General features: G+C 37.2%; 1 protein-coding gene and 1 pseudogene across 7 annotated transcripts; one reads left to right on the plus strand and one right to left on the minus strand.

Moving 5' to 3' along the window:
• Window positions 1-2,110: 2,110 nt before the first annotated feature.
• LOC142556078 (zinc finger BED domain-containing protein DAYSLEEPER-like) lies at window positions 2,111-6,185 on the plus strand (annotated as a pseudogene).
• A 378-nt stretch (window positions 6,186-6,563) lies between these two features.
• Window positions 6,564-9,971, minus strand: LOC142556079 (protein FAR1-RELATED SEQUENCE 6-like). Of its 7 annotated transcripts, none has more exons than XM_075667316.1 (3): window positions 9,754-9,971; window positions 9,438-9,485; window positions 6,564-8,958 (listed from the first exon to the last, which is right to left on the minus strand). In XM_075667316.1, the coding sequence occupies exon 3, from the start codon at window positions 8,862-8,864 to the stop codon at window positions 6,840-6,842; it is 2,025 nt and encodes a 674-aa protein (XP_075523431.1). In that variant the 5' UTR covers window positions 8,865-8,958; window positions 9,438-9,485; window positions 9,754-9,971; the 3' UTR covers window positions 6,564-6,839. The 7 variants fall into 7 exon arrangements, with proteins under 7 accessions (XP_075523431.1, XP_075523429.1, XP_075523427.1 ...); XM_075667314.1 differs by having other exon boundaries at window positions 9,670-9,971; XM_075667312.1 differs by having other exon boundaries at window positions 6,564-9,287; window positions 9,670-9,971.
• Window positions 9,972-13,051: the final 3,080 nt, after the last annotated feature.

Genomic DNA, 13,051 nt, shown 5'->3' on the forward strand with positions numbered 1-13,051 from the left:
GGCATGGAGGGCAAGGCTTGTATGATATCAGCCATATTCTCCAAACTGAGGTTTACCTTATTCCGGTAGGTGTCCCTAAATCAATAGAATTACCTAATATAAATATAGAAGATATTCTAAATGTTATAGATTCTCAACCACTAGGCTATTTGTCCTCATAGCCTCTCTTCGCACTTACCCACCATATATTGATATGGCGGTGTGCAGAACAGGTGAGAAGTTTACTAAATACACGGTTCTTGGCGACGATGTTGTCATAGCCGACCAGGAAGTAGCAAGGGTGTATGAACAATCCTTGGATCAATTTTCTTTTCAAAAATCCTACCCATACCACCTAATCCCGAGAAAGGGAAAGGCTTAGTTGAGTGAAGCCCATAAGGCCCCATGTCCACGGTGCAACAATTGCCCATGTGCTCACGAATTGGATCATCTCCCAATTCCGCGTTCTTCCTGTATCATTATCACAATTGCTTCCGCATCACGAGCTGAGGACTAAGTCGAAGTGAAAGTAGGTGCCATTTTGAGTGCCAATACCCTATAATAGTTCACACCAAGTGAAGAGCCACCCTCCGGAACTTGAGAAGGGGGACGAACTGAAGGCCATCTCCGCTTATTCGTATCCTTCGATACGTGCCTGGTCGAAATGTTTGCTTCCGGGTTAGAAGGTGTATGGATTCTGACTTTGACCAAGTCCTTCTTTTCCGGCTAGGAAGCGACTACTAGTTGACTAAGAAGTAGAGCCGACTCTAACATCCGACCAGAGAGGTCAGTCAGTGCTGGAAAAGCAAAGAATGGAATGTCTGTTCTGTAACATGATTTTGAACTTCTTTTTCAGGAGCAAGCCATAAGGACTCTGTAGATCGCGAGAATGCATGTTCTGATGCTTGCACGTGCAGTAGGCTGTGCTAGTACTCAGCCTATATTCCCTTCTTGCTTGCTCTCCGTTATTGGAATATAAGATCAGGTGGTTGAGTGAGTGTACTTGGCCAATAGGCTACAAGGGTCTATTAGAGTAAGGGCTAGTGAGCCCAGATTTTTTGCAAAAATCCAAACATTTATCTATCCAGCCATGAGGTAGATCAGCAGCTACTCCTCCGATAGTCAAGAATTGCAGACTGGCCTAATTCGCGCATAATATAGTAGTAAACATTGTATGATGCTGCAGGCGCTTACCGACCGCACAGACCGAGCACTAATATTCCTCCTGGGGGACGATTGGGCCGTGGGCATAAGGGTCTTTGACAGGCACTCCAGAACCCGCCAACGCTCGTGAAACCCGCGAGATCTAAAAACATATCTCTCCGCGGATAAAACCCTATTGTTACGTTTTCATATCAAAGTGAAATAGAGTATTTAGTTCTTTTTTCTTTTAATACATGCCTATTGGTGTTCCAAAAGTACCTTTCCGAATTCCTGGAGACTTTACTAAACAAGCAAGAAAAGCCCTTTCTATCTTATTAGTCAAGCGCGCCCCTTAGCATAGGCCTACCATGGCTAATTTCAAGGACTTGGTACACTGGCTCACTTTCGCTTTCCTAAATAGAACTATATTACTGTTTTTCAATCATAGAAGTCAAAGTTCCGATTCTTTCTCTTTCTTGTGGTTCTTTTCTCGATGACATAATACTAAGGCAGTCGATCAACAATGTCAGAAAAAACCGTATCTAACATGTATTCACTCACCATTGATGAGAATGACAATTCATATTTTTAATACGAAAATAGCCCTTTTTGAAATTTATGGACGGTCACAGATTAGGTTATTTAGACATATTTTATTCAAACATTTTTTTAAATATAAAAAACACACTTTAGTGTAAAAATAATGTAATTGAAAGTGAAATAAATATGGTATAAAGTGAAATTCATATAATTATCTAAATTAGTTAAGAATATTGAACCCACGTGGAATTAGTATCTTTTGATCGCTTGTTGAGGAAGTTTAGATGGAGATGGAAAATTCTCGGGGTCAAATAAAATTAAATAGGAAAAAACCTTTCAACGGTTGAGATCACGTTATAGAGACTTGGGCTTAATGGACGGTCACAGATTAGGTTATTTACCATACCTATTTAATGGACATGCCCAATAGGCCGCCACCCAGCAAAAAGTCCGTTAGGGTTTTGGAGAGACTTGAAGCCCATCATCGTCTCGCTCTCTCTCCCTCCCTCCCTCTCTTCAAAAATCTCCCGTCATTGGAAAAACCCTAAACCCTGCGTTTTCCGTAGCTTCGAATTTCATCCTGTTGTTGAGGTGAGTGTTTCTGAATTGTGTATTTCTCGTTTAATTCGGTTTTGTTGCTTTCAGTTTTCACATCAGGGTAGTGATTTTCTGGTTTTTCTTTGTGATAGTTTTGTTTGGATTTTTGGTGCGTATGTCGATTTATTGTGTGATGTTGGTGGAATGATAATTGTTTTTATTTTTCTTATTTTTACTGGGAATGTTGTGTTTGTTCTTGGATTGGTTGGGGAGTTTGGATGTATTTTTGTTAAGTTTGTTTTGTCGTCTACATTTTTTTTTCATTTATTATCCTTCATTGTAATCGCACGTTGATTTGGAATATTAGCCTTCTTAAGAGTGTACAATAATGACCACCTTGAGGGCATGCCTTACGATCTTTTCCAATGTTAAATAGATCACATCTTTTTCGCGTGTATGATCGAAACTAAAATTAATTTAGCTTCAACCAGAATTTGAGAATGTTAGATTAATTCTATAAAACCGTGAATTCATGAATAAAAAATTATTGTATTATTTAGTTACTATAGTGATAAATATGATCGTTAAATTTTTTATTTTTACTTTTCTTTGAAATTTATAAAATTTATTATTTTTAGTTAACAAATCATCTTTATTGTAACTAGTCTTATTTTGTTGTTTGAACATGCTTATGGCATTATTATTTTGTTTATTTATTTTCTTGGGTATAAAATATTAATGAACATCAATATCTCAAAATTTAGTTAAATGTATTATTAATTATTTTAGTTGATTGAAAATTGTTCTACAGAAATAAAGATGACACTACTATTAATGCTCTTTTTTTAGTCAATTTTGGATATTGAAGTTGAAACTATTTTAAACATTTCTCCAAAATTTTCGCTCGCTTTTAATTCTGTGAATAACACTTTCATCTACCAAGCAACAACACGTTTATTTTTTTTTCGGAAATCGGTATAAAAACAAACAAACAAGAGGAAGAAACTAGAAAATACAATACACTAATGCACCAAACAAATTCATTGTTTAGCATGTTTTGAAAGTGTTTGTCCAGACGAATTTTTACTGTGCAGGAGAATTGTCGGTAACATAGGCGACTGCCATGGAGTGGAGGTCAATTTTATTAATTTTTTATTTCACTCGTGTATGTTGAATTGTTGTATTTGCTTCCATTTTACTTCCAACTAGTAAATCTTATTGTGTCTATGCAATTTTCTGGATTATATATGTCGTTGAGACTAAACATGTGTACTTACTTTGATAGAGTTCACAAGTAGAAATTGAAGCACACTGGTTTCTGTAGATTTCTCTCTTTCTGTTTTCCCATTTTGGTTTGCGGAGTACAAAAACGAGATAGGCGGTTGGAGAGCATTAGACTCCTGTTATAGAATTTTACATTGCTTAATGGCGAATATAACTGTTCTCAAACTGGTGCCTCCCCTGTTTTCCTGTCGTTAGGTGGCTGGATCCCTCTTTAAAGTCTTTTGAAGTCGTGGAGTTCACATGTATTTTCAACTTAAAGAAGGGAAACTGTGCTCATAAAATCTCAATTGCTCGGATAGCTGGAAGAGTAGTGGAGTTTACATGTTTTTTTCAACTTAAAGAAGGAAAATGTGCTCATAATCTCTCTTTTTTGCTTGGATAGCTGGAAGGCTCTATGGATATCACCATTAAACAAACTGATTCACTCGATTCAGATGTCAGGTTTAATAAACGCAGGAAAAAGACGTCCATGGTTTGGGACCACTTCACAATTTTTACCGTAAATGCTGACTGTGTCAGAGCCTTCTGTAACCAGTGCAAGAAGTCATTTGCTTATATATCAGGCTCAAAGCAAGCAGGCACAAGCCACCTGAAACGACATATTGCTTTGGGAATCTGCCCTGTTAGCCGGAATAATCAGGACAATGATCAATTAGGTCCTTCCACCCCATCTCCCAGAAGTATCATTTCTGTTAATGGTACCAATCGACCAAGAAAACGTTATCAAGCTGGAAGTAAAGTGGCCAATGTTTATCTCAATGAGGAATTGTGCAGTCGTGAATTTGTAAAAATGATAATTCGGCATGACTACCCACTTCACATGTGCCAACATTCTGGATTTGTTGATTTTGTACGGGCTCTTCACCCTGAGTTAAATATGATGAGTGTCAGTGATTTAGAAGAGCAAATTTTGCGTACTTACTTGAGGGAGAAGCAGCAGATTCTGGACCTTCTTAATGGGATTTCAGGACATATCAGTCTTGCTATAGACTTCTGGACTTCTAATCAAAGCCTTGTTTACATACTTCTTACCGGGCACTTTATAGATAAGGATTGGAAGTTGCAGAGGCGGATCTTGAATTTTGTCAGGATACCCTTCCCTGATTCTGATACCGTGTTTAATAATGTGGTTGCTTCTTGTATGGCTGATTGGAATTCTGAAGGAAAGCTATTGACTATCACTCTGGATCATTCCAATGCCAATAAAAATGCCAGGGGAAATCTTAGACGCCTAATATCAATAAAAAACTCTCTTATCCTAAACGGTCAGCTAATAATCAACAGCTGCTATACTCGTACATTGAGTAGTCTTGCAAAAGATGCTATTGGTTGTATAAAGGAGACCATCAACAAGGTCCGTGACTCTGTGAAATTTGTAAAAACTTCAAAAGCTCATGAAGAAAGATTTAACAAATTGAGACTACTGCTTCAAGTGTCCAGTAACAAGACCTTGGCAACTGATGACCTTACAAAATGGAACACCACCTATGACATGTTAATGGCCGCCTCTGAGCTAGAGCAAGTATTTTCTTGCTTAGATACCATTGATCCAGATTACCAGTTGACTCCAGTCAACGGAAGAATGGCTCCAGGTGAAAGCTCTCTGCAAATACTTGGAAGTTTTATATGAAGCAGCCAGTATTCTAACCTCACCTGTCTATCCGACAAGCAATATATTCTTCCATAAAGTGTGTGGAATCCAGCTTAAACTGATGGAAGATTATGCGAGTCCGGATTTCTTTCTATGCCACTTATCTAAACGGTTGCTGGAAAAATTTTCTAGGTATTGGGAGGATTGCTACCTGGTTTTGGCAATCGCTGTTGTAATGGATCCACGGTTTAAGATGCAGCTTGTAAAGTTCAACTTCTCCAGGATATATGGTGTGGATGCTGAAACTTGGATCAAGATTGTTGATGAGGGGTTGCACGAACTGTATCTCGAATACGTGGTGCAGTGCCTTCCTGCACCAACTTTTTTAGAAGAGGGAAATGACACTCTGCTAAAAATAGAGGCACCTCAAGAAGATAATCTCGTGTCAAATGGAGATGATTTTCCAGATTTTGACATATACATCTCTGATATTATGGGTGGTCAACAGCATTTAAAGTCGGAATTAGATCAATATCTGGAGGAATCTGTCCTTCCCCGTGTACAAGGATTTGATGTTTTGGGTTGGTGGAAAGTGAATAGAACAAAGTACCCAACTCTTGCAAAAATGGCTTCTGATGTTTTGTCGATTCCCTTTTCAACTGTTCGTCCAGATTCAGTGTTTGACACAGGAGATGGAAAGATTGGTGGTCATCAGAGTTCATTACAACCCACCACACTTCAGGCACTAGTCTGTGCAAAGGATTGGTTTCAATATGAGTGCTCTGATAGTCCATATAGAATTTCGGGTAAAGATATCCCTACGGAAATTGTCAAGCCTGAATTCTAAATATAACTCACACATTCTATTTTGGTAGATTGTAGATGTCTAAAATTTGATAGTCACTGAAGGTTAACATTCTTTGTTCGTTAAATTATCTTATTTAATTCAAAGCCAGCATCCTCACCCCAATTCCACAGAGCAAAAAAGAAGCTAATTTTAGTATTAGAATCTCTTTATGTTTTTTTTTTTTGTTTTTGTTTTTCTTTTTCTGTTTAGGACCTTGTCTACTTTTGGGAAAGAAGTCATTCGGCCATCTAGTGGTTCGCTGTTTTTTAAAACTAGTAGTCTTTTGGAACAAATTTATTCGTTTGCTGTCTCAGTAATGATATCAAGAACTATATCGTCAATGCATGAATTGAAGCATTCGTTGCAACAATCTTGATTTTAAATTGGTAACTAAAGTTAGCTATTTGAGCTTCTCTTTCAAACCATGTAATATCTTTCGTGGCTGTTCTCGAATTAAGGACACAACTTCCTTTGGAGAGAATCGCTCACGATGTCCGCCTTTTTTTCTCTCCAAATATCAAATATATTTTTCAAAACATCCCCATTACACAAATTAACGGTTTCGCAGAGATTAAAAAAATATGAGATAATAAATTGAAAGATTTAACTTAAAACATGATAGAATTTGAGTTAAATACTGGATGAAGTAGGAATATAGAATCTTATCATTTTCGTGATTCGATGTCCAAGACTGTGATAAACATTTACAGCCACCAGATTACAGCGACCAGGACATGAGTGAAATTTCAGTGTACAACATCTACAACCAGTTAAATCTAACCTCTAAAATCAGGATTTGAATCATTTATAGAGTCCTCCAGAAAAATAATTTTTAATGTATGTATGTCCTCTGATTAGTCGACAAACTTCAAGAGCATGCACACCAATCTTCACATGCCAATGGTTCTAGAAAAAATGTCATTGCCCGCATTTTTCTTCCACACTGTAAATTCTGTCCAGAGACTCTTCAAGTGCAAGCATTGCCGCCTTGTAATGGTCTAAGGAGATCATTCCCTCCTCCACGACTTGCAATGCACTTCTGTATAATTGAGTGAACTGTTCCACCTGCTCGGTAATATGTGAACTACCGGACATTTGGTCAGGTGACATGTACAAGCGTTTGTAATCCTTCTTCCATCGAGATAAAATGTACTTTGATGGGATTTCTTCTACCCCGTTAAAGTTAAGCACACACAAAGCATGCCTACACAAGTACCCATAGAAGTTGAAGCAGCTGCAGATACAACGAATTTCAGACAATGCTACATTGTATAGAACTTCATAATCCCTTATTTCTCTTTTATTTCCCTCAGACATAATGCGTTCCTTGACTAAAAATATCGTTATCGGCCCATCAACATGCAGTTGTGTGGTACCGAAGCAAGAGTACATCTCCTCAACCTCCAATTGAAATCTTCTAAATATGTCTCTGGTGTATACTTTGGATAGCTGCAGTTCAAAGGAACATCTAGTTTTTAGTTTGGGGCTCGAGTTTCTCGACTCCATGTCCGCCAGAACTTCTTCCTTGTGTTTTTTCTGCAAGGCTAACTCATACTTGTCGAGAAATTCTTTCAGTGGAGTTTGCTTATGCACATATTTATCAAAAAAGGCAGTCATGGTCTCGCAAGGACGTGCCGTAGCCATTCCCATGAAAAATGTGTCCTTGAGATAAACAGTAGCCCATTGAGCGCGATCTTCATACAAAGACCACAGCCATTCATTATCCATGATTCTGAATTGCTGGATCATAAATCTCCAAGCTGCTTCAAAATCAAACGGTTTTAGAGTCTCATAAACTCCTTTAAGCAATGATTTTTTTATATCATCATAGTTGCGCAGCCCTCCCAATTTCTCAGGGACTTTTTGCATGATGAGGGACAGAGAGAATCGATGAAGGGACTTTGGGAACACATCAGCGACGACACTCTGCAAAATCTTGCATCGGTCAGTGATTATGGTTTCTGGGGAATTCACCGACGTACAAGAAATCCATGCCTTGAATAGCCATGTATACGACTCCTTATTCTCCCCAGAAAGCAGTCCACAGCCAAGTAATACAGATTGACCATGATTATTTATGCCAACAAATGCTACAAGGGGAACTTCGTACTTGTTTGATAAGCATGTATTGTCAAAATATATCACATCACTAAAATAACTACTCGCTGCACGGGACTTAGCATCGACCCATATCACGTTCCTCACCCGCCCATCATCATTTAGATCCATCAAATAGAAAAAGTTCGAATTTGTCAACTGCAATCGGCAGAGGTAATTATACATTGCTTGTGCGTCACCTTTTCTTAAGTTTAACTGATTTGGACGATAGGATGATGCCTTAGCCACTGTTTGACTGAAATTTGACGTCTCATCACCTCCTGCATCAATCACAACAGCCTGGTACAACTTGACAGGCTGCACTTCTAAATCACTTTTTGACAATAGATTTTTCTTTGATTCACTACCCATCTTTTTGCTGCACTTGTAGCCTTTTGCTCCTAATAAATGATTGTGCTCAAGAGTAACTTCAAGTATCCGCCATCTTTTAGAATCCACTAACCTCATCCGCATCATAGCAGGACAACCCGTTCTTGTTTCCTTCCTTAGACGGTTCACATCTTTAGCTCTTTTAAATCCCTGGCTGCTGCAACAAAGCACTGCACCATATTTCTCTCTGCTATTTCTTTTAAACCATGAGTTTTTCACTCTGACACTAAAGCCAGCCTCCCTGGCATAACAATTGTAATAGTTGTATGCATCGTCATAAGAATCAAATTCCATACCAATGGCCGGAGTAACAAATTCATTGGCCCCATGAGAAGGATCGCCTTCGAGGATGCCATTTTTACAACCAAATGCTGTTTTCTCATCACTGATTTCCGGTGCATTGTCAGAGCCTACACCATCCGACACTTTGTCGGCGTTAAATAAAGTTTCTTCCATACAAAATTAAGATGATCTCTCCAGAAGAATGGCCGAGTTAGAATATCGACCAATGGCTATAAACTGATTGAATAAAAACCCATCTAATAATGATCTGCACATTCATGAAATTTGAACATTCATGATATTTCTTTATACAGTTTGCAGCAACAAATCATTTTCCGCAGTCAATGTGCATAGAAATATGGTAACTTGGAACCTTGGCTGGGGCAAGAATAGTTTTGGTAACCAAGTTCATACATATAGTTTAAAGAAATACAAAAGGTAAAAGCAGGTGAATGATGCAAAACTCGTTCCCAAAGAACTACAAGTGAAGTAACAATCGAATAAGGAGTTAAGGAACTATTGCTCCAGTCCACCTTCTCTATGCCTTAATACAAGAAAAATTGCCTCTTTCATTCAATTGAAGTAGAAAACTCGAACCTAAAATCAGAAAGAAATTTATGATGCTTGATTGCAGGCTCATAGTCATATCACAATCTAAAACTAAAAGATAATATAAAATCTGCGAACAAGAAACTGCAAATCCTTCGCCGATAAACCATGACAAGGAACCTGATCAAATTTCCACACCTCACTATTGAGTTTTTAGAGCCGCCAATGATCCTAAGTCTTCATACACTGAAATAACAGCTTGTTTTAAAATACATCGAAAAAAGTAGGAATTTGTGCAAGCGATTTTGTTCCCACAAATTTAATGTAAAACACACAATTAATTCATTTTTCATGCAAGGAGAAACAATCAAATTGCTGAGGAAAAAAAATCAAGTGATATAAATTTGAACGGTAAAACTTTATTTCTCACCTCCTCCATTTAAAAATGAAATATATGAAACTAATTCCAGTCCGTCCAGGATGAAAAAACAATTCTTTGAATTTGGCTGCTCACCTCCATAGAACATCCCGTAAACCTAATAAATTAACCATCAACGCCCAGAAACGACTGAATAGCATCTACTGAAACATCAATTTTTAACTTCACCCTTATTTCACCGCAGCAAAGGGAAGACTTATAACAAAAAGTCCGACCAACTTATTAGACTGCTTTGTGGACGACGCTCGGCCCGTCTAGAGTTTAAGGCCGGCTGGATGTTTATTATTGGCGTTTTAGATTTATTTCATATGTTCTAGACGACTTATACCTGAAATATATAAATTAATTTTATTTACATTTTGTAAATTGTTGCACATACATACATTATGTATATATATACATACTATATTATTTAGAGTAACTAAATCAAAGGACCCCAAAATATTTAGGACAAAAACTTGTGTTAGACGGTCTCATGAATCGTATTTTGTGAGACAGATATCTAATTTGGCTCATCAATGAAAAAATATTACTTTTTACGAAAATAATATTATTTTTTATTGTGAATATCTGTAAGGTTGACCAATCTCACAGATAAAGATTCGTGAGACTGTCTCACAAGAAACTTACTCAATATTTAATTTTATAATTATCATTCCTACTAACACCTCCTCAAATTACTTCATATTTTACTTATAAAAAAAATTTAAAAAAACTTCTCTTTTAAATTAAACTATTCTTGTAAATTGGAAATAATTTCATATTAATGGTTTAATATTATTTGATCAAATTAAAAATAATAATAACACATACAACATGCATGCATTTTTTTACTAATATATATTAAAACGTGATCCCTCCGTCTCATGTATATTTAGGCTGATTTTGATATTTCCTCCATCTCAAATATATCTTTTAAATTTTATATTTAAGATTTTTTTTTAAATCTTTATCAATATATCCCTATTTAATTATTTATTTAATTACTAAAACACTACAAAAATAGTAAAATTTTAATATAAAAATTAATAAATTGTACAACAGATTTGTCTATGAGATGGTCTTATCTTGCTCTCGTCCTCTGCTGCTTCCGACTTTGAATGGACGCAACGATTTTCTTCGCTGATGATGCAGCCTTCCTCTGTTTTCTGTTCATCTCTTCGTTAACTTTGTCTTCATAGCCATCATCACTTTCACTACTACAGCTGCTAATTTCGTCATTACTTTCTTCTTGTTTTCTCTTTGCAGAGTTCTTTCCCCTAGTTTGCTTCCTTTGATTTTCTCTGTCATTTTCTTTGTCTTTGTTGGTTGTCCTCAGGATCAGATAAAAGAATAGACAATATTCAAATATTATTGGCTAACCTCATTGTCCATTGATGCACTTGACCAATGTCGAGCAGTTCTCTTTGGACATGCTGGAGGCACTTTGTTGCGGATGGATTCGTGCCTGTTTTACAAATACAAAATAATTAAAATTGGATAAAACTATCGTTATTCCGGTCTATTTTATTAACTGAAGAAATCTGGTTACAACACAACTTTGGAAAACAAATCGGTAACTGCAGATACGTCACAAAATGTATTATTTGATGATTTAACAATCCTCAAATCTGATTTTTAATCTAGAATCTGAAGAGGAGTACAAAACAAATGCGAACACCAAGAGGACTTGGAAGATTTTTGGATGAGATCCAAGAATATCGCAAAACTTACTTGAAACAAACAATCTAGAGTTAAAATTTGTCAGAGGAATCCAGTTGGAATTGAATATATAAACTTAAAGATACTTGAGCAGCAAAGTAAGTCAGCATTTATGGCAAGTAAAACAGACGGAGGAGCATAATAACTTGATATATTACTTCATCAGCCATCCAATTAGCCTCAAGCCTCAGCACAAGTACTGGCTGACAAAATAGCATTTTATTCATAGATATGAGTATTTCCTATTCTCTATGCACAACTACAGATTCAAAAGCACGCTGAACTTTAAAGTTGTTCAGCTAAAGCTAAGAAACGCTACAATAAGAAAATGACATTGATATTGGTGAAAATCTTTCCCTTTCCATCGGTCATTGAGAGAATAGCGGATCTCTCACACACAATTTTAAGAGATGTGCCATTTTGTCAAACCAAATTAAATATCACAATCAAACATCTTCCGCACAGAAAAAAAGTGCCAGTTCATCTCTTAAAAAATCCCCTATTGTAACAGAATCTAGTGTGGTGGAGTGGAGGTGCGCTACTCCCAAGTTATAACCAAACATGATTAGGTGGTATGCCCGGTGATAGCAAATATCTATGCAGTCCCTTCTATTGATTTCCAGGTAGTTGTATGTCAACTGGGTAGTCTGATCCCAATCGTTTCTCATAATTGACTGCGAAAATGTTGAGTCGGTAAAGTGGGTTTGATACCAAAGTTAAGTTTATTGGCCTCCATTAAAATGGGTTTTGTGTAAAGATAAGACATTGCCCTTTAAACAAACAATCTCTACACATCTTATGAACACAGAATATTATTTTGAAATGCTTGGAACGTTACAAAAGAAAGACTTTGTCAAGTCCATTGCCCCAGAAAAAAATAAAGAACCCTCTCACAATGTTACAGATCAGGTTCATTTTACAAAGATTTGATAAAAAGAAACCCTCCACAGCTCACTCGAAGATTCACGGTATCCAAAAAGCGAGGAGATGAGAAAAATGGTTATACCAGGTCAAGTAAAAGAGCCTTCATTCCAATCTTCTTCTTGCCCAGGGAGTTCCAGAACTCATCCGCTGTCATGGGCCCCAGTAATGCATCAGGACCAAGCTCAGAGATTGGGGGAACAGAAACAGGCTGCAAGGATTTCCCTTACAATAGCTTCTTGGTAAACTCAGTTCCATGAACGAAAACATAATGCTGCAATCAGCTGTACATTACATCGTCAAGCAAGCGAACTTTGTCGAACCTCCTTTTTGTCAGTGAAAGAGAACTCCAAACCATCACTAGCTGAACCACATGAACTTAAAGTAATCACATATTTTAGAAGCACAATCACGAAGAACATCATGCATAATCCAGTTTTCTACAAATGAACAGTAAGTAGGAACACCCAACCAATGAACAGTAAGTAGGAACACCCAAACCCTAATATTTTGCATGTGAATAAGAAAAAAACACACCTCTGACTCTGAAACCACAACGCATAGCTGCATATACACATAGTGACATACGCATGCATTATGCATATACCCCGCCCCCCCCCCCCCCACGCACACACACACACACACACGTGTAGATACTAGCATACACCTACTTTTCTTCTATTCTTTAACTTTGTATGAACGGCAGTGACAGCTCCAGTACACCGAGGACAGTAAACCTGGCCTCCACAAA

The sequence above is a fragment of the Primulina tabacum genome, chromosome 9 (assembly GCF_025594145.1).
Source record: "Primulina tabacum isolate GXHZ01 chromosome 9, ASM2559414v2, whole genome shotgun sequence".
NCBI lineage: Eukaryota > Viridiplantae > Streptophyta > Magnoliopsida > Lamiales > Gesneriaceae > Primulina > Primulina tabacum.

Bases quoted from the DNA above. Each gene is read 5' to 3' on its own strand.
- LOC142556079 (XM_075667315.1), bottom strand. From the start codon at position 8,864: ATGGAAGAAACTTTATTTAACGCCGACAAAGTGTCGGATGGTGTAGGC.